Source organism: Engystomops pustulosus, chromosome 1 (genome assembly GCF_040894005.1).
Source record: "Engystomops pustulosus chromosome 1, aEngPut4.maternal, whole genome shotgun sequence".
Classification (NCBI taxonomy): Eukaryota; Metazoa; Chordata; class Amphibia; order Anura; family Leptodactylidae; genus Engystomops; species Engystomops pustulosus.
The window spans coordinates 206,332,107-206,349,657 of record NC_092411.1 but is presented as its reverse complement, the minus strand read 5'-3'; the positions used below and the strand labels follow the sequence as shown (position 1 = coordinate 206,349,657).

The 17,551-nt window shown below is 39.4% G+C and overlaps 1 protein-coding gene across 2 annotated transcripts in view; it reads left to right on the top strand.

The window, feature by feature from the left end:
• The window catches only part of CXXC4 (CXXC finger protein 4), a 67,915-nt gene extending 55,354 nt beyond the window's left edge, over window positions 1-12,561 (top strand). Inside the window, exons 3-4 of one of the 2 annotated variants that reach the window (XM_072118892.1) lie at window positions 9,763-9,798; window positions 12,338-12,561. In XM_072118892.1, coding sequence (XP_071974993.1) covers window positions 9,763-9,783 — 21 coding nt within the window. In that variant the 3' untranslated portion in view covers window positions 9,784-9,798; window positions 12,338-12,561. The remainder of the gene's footprint in view (window positions 1-9,762; window positions 9,799-12,337) is intronic. The other variant, XM_072118882.1, reaches the window with a different exon arrangement.
• The last annotated feature ends 4,990 nt before the right edge of the window (window positions 12,562-17,551 follow it).

Sequence of the window (17,551 nt, the reverse complement as noted above, 5' to 3'; positions counted from 1 at the left end):
TAGGTGTCCAGTCAGGGATAATTGTATAATTTGTGTTTGGACATGCATCCAAAAGGAAACCTTGTACTTAATTGGGGGCATATATGCGACAGCACATGATGAAGACCCTTCCCCTTCAGCACCGCTTAATATATTTGGTGACTTCAGCCTCATAACAGGCGGGTGATTGATCAGGCGTACAATTCTACGCCAGGTCCTGCCTGTCAGGGGTGCTCCTGCGACCTACATCTCCCATCGCAGGTGCACTAGTGCACCTCTCCATGGCGGCAGCCCTCCCTGGCCTCACTCATTTCTCCACGCTCATGCTCCCATCCCAGCTTCCCAGCACGTGTGTCCCTGTTTCTTAGGGTGCACACACACCACCGCTTGTAAATTTAATGGGCCAGCGCACCGCTGGTCACTTCCCAGATTCTGTTAAAATCCAGCTCCTCCCAGTATTCCCTGCTGGATCTTCATGCTTCATGTCTTGTGCTTTGTGCCTGTGATTGGATTCCCCCATTGTGACCCCGGACCTGTTCCCGTTTTGGCTCCTCCGCTGCTAGCCCTGACCTTCTGCTCCATTTCTGACCCTGAACCTTTGCCGCCTGTCTTGACCTCCAGCCTGTCCCCGACCACGAACTTTGTACTTCGTCCTTGGCTGCCACCATGGACAAGTCGCACCTGTGGAACGACCTGGTGGTACCACTCCACAGCAAGTCCAACCCTCTTTGTGATGGGCTCTGGTGAAAACCAGGTGCGACTTAGATTCTGGTCCAGATGTCGGCTTGTGTCATCATACGCGGTGGTCCAGGGGGTTCACTACCCCAGCAGCCTGACACTGTCTGTTGTAGAATTGCGCTATGCCCTGCAAACTTTCAGGTCTGAATGTTCACCCACTATACCGCACCCCCTTCATGCCCTCCCATGCCCATGTCTGCATTATTCAGCTACAGAATACATTTGCATCCTATCAGACTACACTATCCCTTATGGTATTTCATGATGAGTATATTTTCTTCTGAGCATTGATGACATTCTGAGCCTTAATCCTGCCCTATACCCAAATTGGTGAAATTCAGGCCCAATCTTGCATGGAACCATGGTGTCAGGGTACTGGCACAGTTTGTAGGGACAACTGTCACAGTCCAGGAGGGCACTAGGGAGTACTGGGAGGAGTGTCTCTTAGACTCTTAGGAGAGAGTCTGTGAACCCTCTGGACCACCACAGGAGATGATGGTACTAGCTGACACCTGGGACTAGAGTCTAAGTCGAACTCCGTGAGTCGAATTCTGTTAACTTGCATTGACTCCCCTGAAAGTAGTAGTAGGAGGTTGGAGTAACTCTTTGCAAGCCCGAGGCTGGAGTAGCTCTTGGCAAGCCAGAGGCTGGAGTGGCTCTTGGGAAAAAAGGAATAGACCTTGAAAGCTGTGGAAGCATGGCGGATGGCCTTCGGAACACCGGAGCCAAGCGAGGCAGACCTGGAAGCAGGACTTGAAACTACTGGGAGTCAAACAGCTGTGAGGCTTTAGGGAAAGCGGAACCTGCAGTTTCTGGGAGTCAAGCAGCTGTTGAAGCAGGGAGGCAACTCTGCCCAGTTGCTCTCCCAGGTAGGCAATGAGTTGATTCCGCTGGGCAACCACACTGGAAAAATCAGCCAGAAGCTGATGAGAATTCTTGGCAGAGTCCCCGATCTTGGCATAGTCCATGGCCGGATCTTACTGTCAGGGTTCTGCCACAATTCGTAGGGACAACTGTCACAGCCACAAAGGGTACTATGGAGTAACAGAAGGAGAGTTTCTTAGGGAAGAGTCTGTGGACCCTCTGGACCAATGCGGGAGATGATGGTACTAGTTGACACCCGGGACCGGAGTCTAAGTGGCACCTGGTCTTCACCAGAGCCCGGCGCAAAGCGGGATGGTCTTGCTGCAGCGGGTTCCACCAGGTCGTTCCACGGGTGCGACTAGGACTGCGGTGACAGGGAGCAGGAGTAGATGCTGGCCAAAGTCTGAGCCTGGGGGTGACAGCAGGAGTACGGCTTGGAAGCAGGAGCTGACACACGCCACAGGCAGACAGAAATGGACTGGCCCATGAAGGAGAGCTGGTAGCTTGAGGCATCTGGGAACGCTGGGAACACAGGAGCCACCAGGAGCATATGGACCGCTGAAGACACAGAGGACACAGGAGCGTCTGGGAGCGCTGGAGACACAGGAGCGTCTGGAAATGCTGGGAACACGGAGCGTCTGGGAACGCTGGGGACTATCTCACGACTCTTCTGGAACAGCTTAGGGAAGCTTGATATGGAAACCATGGAATTTCCTTAGGGCACAGAAGATAGGGCTTTCACTTACAGGAAACAATACTGTAGATCCCGCGAGGCAGGAAGGAAGGTTCCAGATTATAAGGGCCAATCAGGAGGACGCTGGCCCTTTAAGGCTAGGAGAGCCGGCGCGCGCACCCTTGTGAGTCGGGAAGCAGGAGTGTTGGAGAGGTGAGCCCGGGCCGGAGGGTTGCCCGCGATCCGTACCCAGGATTGCTGGTGCAGCCGTGACACATACTGTAGATCCATTTCAAGCATATATATTTATTTTTGTAGTATTTTGCAGCAGTTAAGTAAATTCTCTTCTGTGGCAAATATTTGACATTTTAACTCATTATTGAATAGCAGAAAAAGTGGGTGGAAGATGGGTTGACTTCAGGAAATGTGCCATAGCATCAGTGTTTACTGACTTAAAGGACACCTACCACCAGGATCAAGAATTGTAAACCAAGCACACTTACAAACTGGTGTATGTCTCTTCTGGCAGGATCTGCTCTTCTTTTAGCTTCTTCATGTTTTCACAAAAAAGCCTTTTAATTATGCAAATGAGCCGCCTGGGGGGCTTCAGGCTCCTTACGTGTTAAAGGAGCCTGAAACCCCTCAGACTCATTTCCATACTTTTTAATACCTTTTTTTTTCCTTAAAACCCAGGGCATAAGAAGCTTAAAGAAGAACAGATCCTGCCTGTGGGGGCACACACCAGCAGTGTGATTGGTTTACAATCCTTATCCTGGTGATGTCCTTTAAAGGGAACCATTCGGCAGAAATGTACCATATAAATTGCTATCAGTTTGTTGTAAAGTAATTCAACACCTTCCAGATTTTGGACCTGCGTGGTGGCATTTTCCTGAAACTCTACTTTGAAGTAAGATGTATATTGGTTGTATAAAATCACAGGCGTAGAATTTAGCACTGATGTCAAGTCACCTAGTCTCAGAATGCTCCTTCCACTGGAATTGATGCCCTTGTATACATGTAAATCAGCTGAACTGTACCTCCCTGACTTTATACAACCAATTTATATCTCACTTAAAAGGTGATTTTCTATACAATGCCACTTCACAGAGCCATGATCTGGAAAGTCAAGAGCTGCTTAATAACATAATGGTCATGGTTACTTTGTTCAGTTTCTTCTGACAGGTTCCTTTTAAACTAAGCAAGTTATACATGGTGTAAAGTTAGAGTAGGCAGTCTTATAAAAGAATGTAATAAATTTGGCAAATTTATAGATGGTCTGGCATGGTTTTCACTGTTTAAAGGAAATCTAAGTTTACCTCCAAGTCTTACCTATTTACCATTACTGCTATATTGTAGATGTCACCACCAAGATTGTAGGTATATATGTTATATATGGATATAGTGTGCCAGAGTGCAATTCCTGCAGCTGGGCCTAGGATGGCAACTGTGCACAATTGGTATTTTAAATGTCCCCATTTATTTGAACAAGTGCAAGTGGAAGAGAGTGAGGAAGAAAGTGAGATGGACAGAGGAGAGCATGATGCCGTTAGTAGTAGCAAAGTCAGTAGGTGTTTAGGCTTCTCTCCATTGTGTGTAAAGCAGTAAGCTCCGGGTTGAGGGGATACAACGGGCTGCAGAGGAAGAGTAGCATTGTCACCTCCCCCTCTGCCTACCTTCCTGCAGGTTCTAGGAAAAACTGTAAAAAACTGACACCACTACAGACTGCCACCGCACACTGTGGGTGTCATAGTGGCCAGCTTGTATGTGTACGGTAGTTTTAAAGGGGTATGCCAGGAATAAGCATACTTCATATACAAATGGGTGCTTAAAATATAAGCTCACATGTAATTAGTTATTATTTAAAATTTTGCTCCCCTTAGCAGAAAAATGTTGTGGACATACACTGCAATGAAGAATTAAAATGCTACTTTTAATCAGTCCATTGATTTTTCTCTGCGCGGAGCAGACACAGGGCAGAAGATGGCCGCTTTTCACGTGTCCACATCACATGTCCTGCACTTGCCTGGGCAGGTCATGTGATCACCACTAAGTTTGGTTGAAGTCGGTTGGTTGCAGTGAATTAACCAGTGAAGCCGCAGCCAGGAGGGGCTCCGATTTATTTACTTCATTTACATACATATAAAACTTTATTTTATAAGGAGAGGAGCGCAGTATTCTATATGAACAATCTTTGGGATGAGCTCTTCAAAGCAGCAGTAACGGTTAATAGAGATAAACTTAGGTAATAGATTTCCTTTAAATGGTGTGCAGTACTAGTAAAATGCCCTGTAATAAATCTGTATTTAATGGCAGACTAGATTTTAACCGCTTAAGGACCGTACAAGGTACATGCAGATTTAAATGCCTGGAGCAAATGAGTGGCGCCATCTTAGGCCGGATCGCCGTCCCCCATGATGTCATCTAAGGGTAGCAATCTGTTGCTGTGACAGCCAGGAGTCTATGTGAGGATTCTTATAGGGCAGGTCTTATGGTTATGGCGATACCCTATGTGTAGGGTTTGTGTGATGATTTTCACTTTTTCCACATTACATATAACTTTTATATTTTTTGAGAGGGCATTTTTTATTAATTCATTGGTTTATTTTTTACCTTTTTTCTTAGTCCCACTATGGGACATGAACAAACAATTGATCTTATTGCTTGTTCCCAGGCTTGTTCTGATTATGGACAGCCTTGAGGTCCTGATTAAACCTCAGAATTCTCCCCCAAAGGCGTCGCAGGGGGGTGATTGTTGTGTGAGAATCCCCCAGGAGGCATTTAAATGCTACAATCGTGCTGGTCATTCAGGGTAGATGCAGCAGCATCCAGGAAGCATCTCACAGTCAGCTTCCTACTGGTGATCATGCAGATACATTGGTAGTGCCAAGAAATTCCCACGATGTACATGTTCATCTCGGGTGCGATCTATCTTTTTATCAGGACCACAATTCCCATCCTGGGTCATCAGTTTATCAATTAAGCTCCTACCATCACAATGTTATCACCTATGTATTGGCCAGAGATTGACATGTGACATGTATCATGCATTTTCAATGTACAATGTAAAACAAGATAGTACAAAGAATATATTTCTACATGTGCCTGTCATCTAGCCTAAGTTAAAGTAATAGCAGCAATAGTCGAGAGCTGTCTCATTGAGGTCTATGGAGAGTTTTCTATACAGGCTGCTTTATGTATTAACTGAGCAGAGCCATGTGATCGAACAGAGTGCATAGCCCTCCCCATTACCCTTTGCTGACCCAGGAGTTTGTAGTCGGCATCTCCTGTTGCCTCCTGTTTCACTGTATGGCTTCTTCCTGGGGACCACAGTGCAGCGATGAAAGGAGAGGGCCGGAGACAGGATGAAAACATTAGCATACAAACAACTGCAATAAGGTTATGATTGTATATTGGAAAAAAATTTTGTTTTCAGCTATTACAGTTATAGAAAAAAACTGAATAAACTTTACAGTTACGCTGTCAGAGGGACATAGAGCCTGTGTAAGAAGTTACTACTCAGTGAAGAGATGAAGCTGACATTGAACTTCTGACATCAGAAAAAGTAGTGGGGTGGCTATTGAAGCGCAAGATTGTCTGGAGGCTGTGGCATGGATATCTCACCTTCTTACACATGCTTTTTGCCCCTTGACTTTATTCCTGGCTTTTAATATAACCTCTTATGTATTTGTCAACAAAGTGAGACAAGGCTAAAAGTTGATGAAGACACCTAGAAAGCCTACAACATGCATAAACAAGTCGTGATTTTTGTTAAACATTAAAATGTGTTTATTTATTCCCTTTACCAAATGTAATTTGGGGGGGGGGGAGATGTGGTTTATATTTGTCTGTGTTGATGGGTGTATGATAAGATTTTTTTTTTAATTGTGTTCAAAGGATTCCCAATCCAATCTTGTTTGGCTTTATTAATCCTTTTTATTGACTTTTTATCTCCACACATTCCCCCCCCTATTTAGCCTTTCAGTATGTTTCTTTATATTGACCTACCTGATGTATACTGTATGGGGCATATTTACTTGCCCGCTCCAGCGAGTTCTCAAAAGGTGCATTGTCCAATGATCATGCACTCTGGCGCGATTCACTAAGATCGTGCACCCGATATCCTGCATGTGTCGCTTCCCGCTCAGAACCGTCGGAGTTCACCTACTTTTTCCTGGTGTACGTAAGAACATTGTCCTGCGACACAATTTAAAAGTTAAATACCGCGCTCAGTCCGAATCAATCGGAACGTTCCACGGCCCGCCCCCCAATTTCTGTCACACGAAAGCCAGCGCAGCTGTGCCACAGTCTGATTGCGTGTAGCACAATCCCAGCGCAAGCCCCTGTTAACTACCTGTCAAAGCTGCGCACATCCCGAAAACGGCGAACAGTTGACAAAAGTGCGATCCGCCCTGATGTGGTTTTTTAGTTGATTTGCATAACCCTTAAACCACATTTTATTATATTATTTTGTTCCCGGTAGCCAAAGTGGCAACAAATTCTTAGCCTCTGTGCTTTTCTGGAAGAATGTAAATCTGGAGATATAGGAACTTCATTATGGGTCACGTGTGGCCTAGAAAACACGTATTTCGCACATATTGCCTGTTACGTGTCGGTACCCCGCTTCCATTACTTTTTGTCCTTGCCTCCACTGTAGATGTGGGTCATAGAGATACAAGCACTTATCAATAACACAACTAGCAGCTTTGTGTTTCTGTCCTTGAAGAGCGATAGTGTTCACTGCCACAATTATTCAACATAATACTGTTAGAGACTGCTATTCTACCAGTAGACAATAATGAAATATAAATACACAGCAACAATTCCTTATCTCTCTACAATGATGAAAAAAATTAAGTAGCCTATAAAAGTATGATAAATGTGCATTATATATTTATGGTCATTAAAATGGCTGCTATATTTAACTCTGAAGTTGCTAGGTGTTCTCTACAGTACCTATACCAAGTAAAGAGCCAATAGAGGCTTGTGTACAATAATGTAGATCCTCACTGTGTTGTGTTAGCATATGAAACTGCCTAGAACATTTATCCAGGTTCCAAAACTGATACTTCACCATTATATTATTGATAAAGTGAACCTGAGCAATAAACTATTACATATGGATCATATAAAGTTTAAGGATGCATTCACACGCTGTGTGCTGGAGAGGAGGAGGAGGTGACCCCTCCAAGAAACAGCGGCACACAGCTGGGAAAAGATAAAGCAGGCTCTATCTTTTCCAGGTGTACGGCGCAGAACGGTGCCACACAGGCCATCTATGGGGACGTACATGCAGCAGCAAATTTGAGACGGCCGCATGTACGTTCCCCCAGATGGTCGTCTGAATGAACCCTAATAATAGTGATTCCTTTACTTATATAGCGCACACAGATTACGCAGCGCTGCACAGAGCTTGCCAAATAGGTCCCTGTCTCCATGGGGCTCACAGTCTACTCAACTGACCAATAAGTTTTGGAGTGTGGGAGGAAACCCACGCAAACACGGAGAGAACATCTCCAGCGCTGCAAGGCTGTAATTCTAACCACCATGTCTATCACCTTGGCCTTTGGTGTGTGGTAGCACCTCTCAGTCTTCGTGTACTGAGCTAGAGAAATATCTTTAAATATTACCGTTGGAATATTCCTATTTTTCCATCTTGTTATTGTTGACAGCTATGTTTTAGAGTATACAGTTAAGTCACTGCCCTTTCCATAAGATTTGTGAAGTAGCATTGCCCGCAGTCAAGAATTCAGTGCTTCCATTGTATTTTGCAATAATACAAAACAAAGAAAGTGATAAAAGGCTACACAAGCATTCAAGCACTAGCGTGTCTACAGTGGGGGAGGTTGCACTTCTGACGTTTAAATATTAATAATCCCTTTGCCGCTGGAAGACTCTTAGTCTAATCTTAGAGTAGTAGTTTCTTTTTTCTCGCCATTAAAGGCATACTGTCACAGAGGAATCAGCAACATTGTAGATAGAAGCGTATACAGTAGTCACATATAAGATGCACTATGAACTTACAATTGTTTGTTGTTAAGGTAAATTCAAACATTTTGCACAGATTTTTGATGTCTCTATATGTCTAGTAATATACATGGGTGCTTCCCATTAATAACTCGCAGATGCCCTTCTAAGCTTTCTTAAATTTGCCAATATCAAATGAAGAATTGGTAGCTTCTTTGAACAGATGCTTTAAATTCCAGCATCTTCAGAAAAATTAATTCCTGACATTTTATAAATGTTACCTAAAAGCAACGAAGGAAGGAAGCCTCAGATTTAATAAAACTAGGATCAGCTTATTAAAATGGGATATTACCTTTTTGTGGAGAACATTTGGTTAGACACCTGGATTCATAGCACATAATGCTAATAAATTTAGCTCTCGTCAACATTTAAGAGGTTCTCTGAGATTATAGAAATGGATGCTATAGAACCGATCATATAACTTTTTCCAGTTTACGTTTATACCTTCATTTTTGCACTTGGGGTTTGTAGCAACAGTGATGGGTATATGTTAAATACGGTTTTCTAAGACTTTTCCATCAATGGTCAGATCTTAGATTAGGAGTAGAGTTAGAGATCAGGTTCCTTCTCCTATAATCTTTTTGAAGGGACCATTGTATTCTGGTATTCTCTTCATTACTAGACACAATATATTCTGTAGTGACTGATATTATAGACAACTGTGTCACATTCCCTTGTACCACACATAGTCATTGCACTGTGCACGGGTAGACTAGAGGGGTTGCCAGCAGCCACCAATAAGTATACATTTTCAATCCATGAAAATTAATTTTAGTATAGTGTGGGTTTTACTAAGGAATGTACGCTATATGGTTTGTTTAGTTTGTTTTTGTATTGATGGTTTACATCTGAAAATATTTAGTTTGCTCCAATTGTTTTATGTAGCATATCCTGGAATTTTTTAAGGATTTTTTTTGAAAGTGCCAGTGTCTTTTACATCTAAATGCTGTTAATTCTACAGCATATTTATGAATTTCTACAAGCCCCATTCACATGAATCTATTGCATACTACTATACCCTAAGTGTAAAGACAAGCTATGGCCAGTAAAGCAACTCCATGATCTTGTGCAATGTTGAGACTTTGGGTTGTTAGATTGAAACTGTATCTATCCAACCACTCATATCATTGTCTGGCCACCTACTAAAAACCTTCCTCTTAAATGACTTGTGATGACATTTACCACATGTAGGGTGATGATTTATTTTACAAGAAAGAATTATTTTTTACCATAGAAATCTAGGGATTTTCCAATAATCCACGATACATTTCAAATTTTGAATTCATGCTATATTTTTGTGAAAATTAGTGAAAGGAGATTGTTGGAGATATTTATTGAGCATCTTAATTAAAAGATAGAGCAATACTTGCAGAATGGAATTTTACTTTCTTGTAAAATTTGCTTGTCCTGCAGTTTGTTCGCCAAATGTGTTTTGTTCTGTTATTTAGCTCTGTGTTAATCTATACTTTCTTTTTTGTTTTCAGAATAACAGGCATTTACTATAGCATGCAATGTACAAGGTTAGCATGAATTTACTTTATTCTTCTAACACCATAAAATCTTAGAGAGAGAGCATAGGGTGAAATTAAAGAGCGATTTATAAATTGTATGAATGTGCAAAATGTAGAGATTGTATTCTTCAATGTTTTCATGAGTTAAAGTTTTCCAAACTTTTCAATATTTTTTTTTCTATATATTTACTTGTTAAAAGAAAGGTTTGTCTGGGCCTTAAAGTGGAACAAAACTTTTGATAAAAATTCAACGGTGCAAATGACAATTGTAAACTTTGTAATATACTTTATTAAAAAAAATATGTTCCTGTGTCCTTCTTTCTCCCCTGCCTTCCTTCCTTATATAAGCAGTTTGTATCCTGGACTCTGCTGACAGCTCAGATATAAAGGAACCTGATAAAGTGTTTAATAATTTAACTCTTTACAGACAGTCATTTGTTAGTCTTATCATTTCAGAGAGATATACTATCTAGGTTTGGATAGATTAATCCTAAGTTTCCTTATCTGTTTGAAAAGATGGACCTCAGAATTCTTTAAGATATAATGCTCAAAGCAGGAGGAAGAAGCAGAAAAGAGTCACAAAGAAGCTGCTTTTTTAATGAACTATATTGCAAAGTTTACTATAATTACCTGCTCTATCCATTCCTGAAAAAAAAAGTTTAGTTACACTTTTCTGTTAATGGCTTGTACTTAACTCTGCACCCCCACAAATCAGCTGATTAAAGGGGCCCACTACCCTGATCCAGACACAACTTCATGCATTTTGCTAAGGTTTGTATTGCAGCTCTTATCAGCTGAGTCCCCTTAAAGTGACCTTTTCAAACTGTACGAATTTGTGTCTGGCAAACGGTGAGCAACTTGACCTCTTTACCCACTGATTGGAGAGGATGCCTGGATATAGATTTACCTAAGTTTTATATTGGTGGTCTATTCTTAATGGAGACTGTTCATACTAGAGTCCCAGAAAACCCCCTTATATCAATGGAAATAAAATCTAAAGTTTTTTTATGTTTTATTCCATTGTGGCGAATGCATTCAAACACCGTACAGCAGTATTACCAACTTTATCTGTTTGCATCTGCATTATACAAGAGAATTAACAATAGTGGGGGGCCCAAGTACTAAGAACATCTATTTATTTTTTTGTTGGCTCTTGCCACATCTCCTGCCCAGTCTTACTGAAAGCCTGGTGCCTGGTCACCTTTTTGCATTTACTGTTCTTTTCCCATGTGGGAAAAAAAGAATATTTCCCTGTTTTATGATATAAACTCTTTTTTTCCTTCTTTTGAAGAAGACCACACTCTTTACAGGACAGGGAAATAAGTTCCTCTTAAGATGAGATCTTCTCTCAAACCATTAGGCGCCCATTTTGCTGTTTCTGTGGTAGACATATATTTGGTGTCAGTGTGACCAACCCACATAAAAATACTATTTTAAACCAACAGTTTTTTTTTACTGCTTTGCTTCTTAAAAGAGTGCCCCTCTTCAAATGGGTTATTTCAATATGAAGCTGGGCTTAACCTTAAAAGGGACACTATATTTGCAAATATTCTGATTATTTTTTTTGTTTTCAGTGCCATTTCATGCAATCCATTGTCTTTAAGCAAAAAAATTAGGTTAGGGAAAGTTTGACTGTAATATTAAATATTGTGACAAAATCTCAATTTGTTCATCCTATTTGTTCATATTTAGTTTAGAAAATATTCAGCAGTATTTACATACTTTTTTTTTATAAGTGTTAGGCCTAATGCACAAAGCAGACACCATACAGCTCTGTATGACAGAGCTGTAGGTATGTTCGGAGGAATGCCCTCATAATATGTCATATTATTTAAGAGCTTATATATTCTTCTAACTTATAATTGAGGCCTACAGTAGGGCCAAAACAACTAAGGGTGTTGCATCTCAGAGCTTGTACTGAGCTAAACCTTCATATTGGCAATGTAGTGCAATCTACAGACAGCATGTCATAGAACAGGTCAAGCTAAGCAGATTGATATAAAGTTTTGAATAAAGGTGAAAAACATTTTGTTCTATAAAATATAATATATCTTATCGATTTTATTTTCTTAAATTCGCTCCCCAATCCAGGTCCAGTGGGTGGTCCTACTTAGTGATTGACAGCCCTCACAGAGGTGACTGTAAATCAACCCCTCCCCCTTCTCTCCCTCAAACACATCTATGAATCTGCTCAGCTCATCATGCTGCCTGTAGACTGTATTATATTTTCACTATGGCAGGTGCCCTTTAATTTTTGTTAATTGCGGTCTCAATTCTATCTAATTTTAAGCATAGGTGCATTAATATTGTGCCATGCCTCAAAACATTTTAAGCTCTTGAGTTTTTACACTTTTAGTTCATAAATTATTTTAGTGATTAAATTGAAAACTCTTTGCAGTAGTTTTCAAACTGTAGGCAGTTTACCAAAATTTCCATATTTAAGTAGTTCATTTATAAGAAATTTGCCTAAAGTGATACATTCTAGAAATGATAAGATTTAAATTTTTTTTACAGTTGAATAACCTTTCTATTCTCTTATTATTTACAGAGAACTCCGGTCCCCAGCGCCGAAGCATTCCGATGGTTCTTTTAAGCAGATGTATATCATATTTTCAAGGCACTCTGAAGTGATTGACAAGCACTGGTCTTGTTTTGGGAACTGCTAAGTCCATGACTGAAGAATATGCTGAGACACTATTTTCATTTTGTGTGTACAGGGGTTTCCTCAAAAGAAAAAAATATGAATAATGTAAAAAAAAAAAATAAATAAATACATTTAAAAAAAAAAAGCAAAAAGAAAATAACTAAAAAGAAAAAAAAAACACCAGAGCCTGGCTGGTTTACTTACATTTAGTACACAGGTTCTTTCTTTAATGTACTTTAGCTATAATTAACAGTGAAATCGTTGTCTACTTTAAAGTGACTACAAAAGGAGAGATTTGGGTAAGCCCCTGCTGTAATATGATGTATCTTTGAGAAATTAACATATCTATACTTCATTTCCAAATATGTGTTTCAGTACTGTAAACTGTACAGATAGCAGCTTGTATTTTGTGTGTTTAGACACAAGGAGACAATCATGTCTGAGCATCTATATGAAGATTAACAGTTTGTAAGCAGCAGTGTGGTTCTGCAACTTAAATCCGGAGCAATAAATTCTAGCTTTAAACATTATTTCGCCAGCTGGATAGTCACAGCAGCAACAGCACTGTTTTTATATTTTCTTTTCTTTTAAGTGTTTTTTTTAAATTTTTTTTATTTTAAGTTGGCATTCATACTGTACATTCCCAGGATAAAAAACACCTGCAATTGTAATAAAAAAAAAAAGAAAAAGAAAAAAAGAAAAATTACAATCCACTACTGTCATATGTCAAACGTATGGAAAGTGTCTTGTATCTGTCATGGCAATATTTCCATGCTCCTGAGCCCTATTCATACCCAAGGAATAATCCCTGAAAACATTCTGACCTCTATGTGGGTGAGCACTGTTGTCATTATGAGGATATCCCCCAGAAGCACTTACCAGCGATGACCTACTTTTAACTGCGTAAAAGCAGCATATGGTATTGTAGTTTGTCCGATCAGACCAGTCTTTTGAATTATTTGTTCAGGGAAACAGAAGTGTCCTGTGACCATGTAACTGAGTACATGCCTTCTGGATAGGTTTTTCTATAGTAACTGTAAACACTGTAAAATATAAATGCATTCTCACTGTAATGACAAGAGTAAAACATGCATATAGATATATATATATAAATATATTTCTGTATATATAGATCATGTCCAATACAGCCAGGCAACTCCAGACTTGAAGGATTTACAAAAATTGTTCATTACGGGAATAGATTGAGTGGCTTAGCCTCCAGAGATGAGCAGGTAGCCTTCTTATCCATATTTCACTATTCACAAATAATAAATCTAGTGATCACTCTTGCCTAAATTGCTTTGTCCTTCATCAGTTGCTCAGTATCTTACATTAAATGGGTATTCTCACGTATAGTATGTTAAATACATGATAGATACACACCTTCAGGACTTCACACTTATGTCAGTATTTGAGAGTTGGCCCTACATGCAGCCACTCTCCATTTAGGTATATGGGAGCACTGAAAGTGTATGGTCAACTATTCATTGGGCCCAGCTACTGGAAGCAGGTCAGAAGACCCTTGTTTTCAAGTTAGGAGTTGGATCCCAGAAAATGGACATGCATCTATCATGTATTTCTTACTGATTTTTGAAAAATAGTGGACATCTGCTTTTTTCTTCTTTTTTGAATATGATACTAAATTGGGTGTCTTATCTCTAAATATAGACCCGTTCACAAATATATTTATCAAGTATTTCTTACATATCTGGTGGATATGTCATAAATTCTATAAATGAGAAATGACATCACTAGTTCTAGTCCATGACCTAAGTCCCAATCAGCCCCCAGTCTGATTCCCAACACAAAGCACTTTTATATCTCCCACATACTGTTATACCAAATAAAATCCTGAATTAAATAGATGTATACAGCAAAGCCTCACTGATATCTGTCAGGGGGTACCTTGTTTTATGACTCCAATTCTGGAATTGCCTATCTCATTTTGTTTTAGTTTCTACCATAATAAATTCGTTCCATATATTTGTGACATTTTCATATCTGTGTAGCAGTTTTATGGTACTCTTTTTGTTATAGACCTACTGAACAGCAACAGTCAAAAAGCCCCTATAGCAGATAAATATTTTTACCTAACGTTTTAGCTTTGTATGTATCTTATAAGTGAGTCTTGAATGTTTTCATTTTGTGGGCTTTTTTTTGTATTAAATGTTTTAAAATTACACGGAGTAGATCTTAAATGCTTAGGTAGCTTTAAGGACATCCAAGAAATGACTTTATCCAATTAGCCACTTTTTACCAATCGAAATAGGACTTCTTTTACATCATTGTTTATCCAATACAAGATACTGTTGGAAAGTATCAATGCGCTAATAGTGATCAGACGCGAGTAACACCTTGTTTACACTTTTGCTGGTACATTTTCAAAGCCTTCTGAAAGTCAGTTCAAGCTACATTAGGTGTACAATATCTACAGTTCTTCTTGCCAATGTACTCACTGTCTGATACCCCAATGTTGCATGTCTTTGTGTGCTTTCTGTTTTTAAAATCTGGTTGATCTATATATTGTAATTGTGCTGCTTACATGTCCAATCCAATTAAAGCTATACATTACAGAGAATGAAGAAAAGTTTACTGCAGTGCTAATCCTGTCATTCTTATATATAATTTTACTTTTAAATCACATTTACAATCTGGAATATATGTTTAACAGGCTATATTTTTGTGTTTTTTTGGCATTTAAAATGTGTTTTGTAGCTGAAGTTTTAAAGTAATATTCCACTCTTGTGAAGCTCCACTATGATGAACGTTACATGGCACAGGATTCATGAGCTGTATGCAGTGTAATCCTCTGGGAGAAATGGTCCACATGACTCCGTGACGGAGATCTGGAGTAGTCATGCCTGCTGTTGATACAGCTTTTACTTCCTTGCCAGTAACTTATAACTTTAAGAGGTTGGCATGTCCTGTAGGCAAAAGTAATTGAATTAAATGAAGAAAAAATGTTTTTCTTGGAATAAAAGCAAAGAGGGTATTTAATAAGGACTGGCGCATTTTGCATGAGCACTTAATGTTAACCCCGCACCCCATCATGCTGGCTCCTAACATTTAGGCCCCTTCCACACTTGCGTTGCAGATCACGTCAGGGTGCAATGTGTGAAAAACTGAAGTTTTTTGCTTCGTTTTTGGTCCCTTGTTCTTTGGAATAATTATTTTTCGTTTTTCACGCGCGTGTTGTTTGCGTTTTTCACACGCGTTTTTTAAATCACACGGTTCTTAAATTGCCACTTCCTGACTTTTTTTCACAACACCTAGCAACCCATCCATTTAAAAAGCATTCTACTCACATTGCACTTGCAATTCTCGCAAGTGCAATGCGTTTTTGATGCGTCTCCATAGACTTCAACGTCTAAAGACTTGACGTCAAAAGCACGGCCAGAACACGCTGGGGAACCAGGTAATATGCTTTGTTATGAATGTAAACCTTCAGTTCTTTTAGCGAATGTGAAAAACAGAACAATGGATTCAAAATGTATGTAAAAAGGAACAAATTAAGTCAAAACATTTGGAAACAATGGACAAGCCCTTTATTTGTAATAGTGGAGTATGGCCATATGGCGTGGCTAACAGAGTTCCTTTAGCCTCTGTGCCTTAGACTCCAGTACATGTGACTTTTGCAAAGACAAAATTACAGGTGGACTTATGTATTTCTTCTTTGTGTTATTTTTTTTTTTTTTTTGGTATAATTGTTTTTCCTTTATCTCCCATGGCTTACAGATGTTTTCTGCTGTTAGCCTCATGGTCCAACAGGTAAAAAGTGACTAATAGTAGAAGCATAAAGGCACTTTGCTAATACATATTATGTGAGAGCTTATTTTATTCACCATATTATGAGTAAACAAATAATAATAACTTTAAAGGACACCTGTCAGCTCAATAAAGCAAACTAGCTGCACATACTAATGAAAGAATCCCCCTAGACCTCTAACAGATGTGTTAATGTAAAAATCCTAGCTTTATTGGAACATAATAAAAAGTTGTGCCATACTGTGGCACGCAGCGGTCCGATCGACAGACATATCTTCTAGCTGTTCTGCATATTCACAAGGGGCACTCCCCTCTCATCTGCTTCTACCCCGGACCACCACACCCACATCAGATGCCGTCGGTGACTGTCAGGCTTGATGTTACAGTAACTGCTTCTTCAGACGGCCCCATCAAGAATATGCCATAGCCTTGGAAGATAGGTCCGTCAATTGGACTGCTACATGCTACAGTAAGGGCTAGGGAGATTTTTCATAAGAATGTGCAGCTAGTTTGTTTTATTCAGCTGTTCTTTAAGTTTCTGTTATTGTGTTCTTTACAGTTGGGTACAGACAATACTAAAATACAATTCTCAACACATACTAGAATGTGTAAAATCTTCATCTTACATTGTGAAGTAGGCAAGGAAGCTTATTTGTGTTCCAGAATTTTGGCATGTAACTCTTACAATTAATTCAAAAGAATAACAATATTTAAATTGGTTACATCTGTAATCTGTTAATGAGGAAATAAATGTGTTAAATGAACATATCATTTAGGGTTGAATATCTTCAGCAAAATAACAGTAGTAGGTCTTTGATCATGGCTAGATGCACAGTGATTTCAAACAGTTGGTTCCATGTAGCAACTAAATGTTCCAGATTTTGTTTGTCATTAAATTTGGCAGTTTCACACTGAGATCTACTATGTTTCTAGCTAATATAAGACAGCTCCTAGTGGTTAGAATGACTATGCTATATTTAAATTTAAAAAAAGGGAACAGCTTTTTTTTTTACTTTTTATTTAAGGCCCACTAATGTGTACTTCTTTCACGATGTTCTCCTATTTCTGAACTGTGCTGTAATCTATGACATTTTCTAACAGATATATGTGTAAGGTGTATGTATGCTTGTGCAGTTATGGAAAAAGCAGTTTTGGAAAACAGTGTATTTATGAGAAAAAAAATCACCTATGGGGCATGTAAAAAACTGTAAAAAATACACATTAATTTGCCCGGTAAAGTTGTTTTTGTGACATTTCTGTGTTGTTAAATAAAGGACTTTAGTATTCAAAATATCTGCTTTTATCTATAAAAATTACTTTGTCTAAATGATTTTTCTTTTTTGCAAAAATACT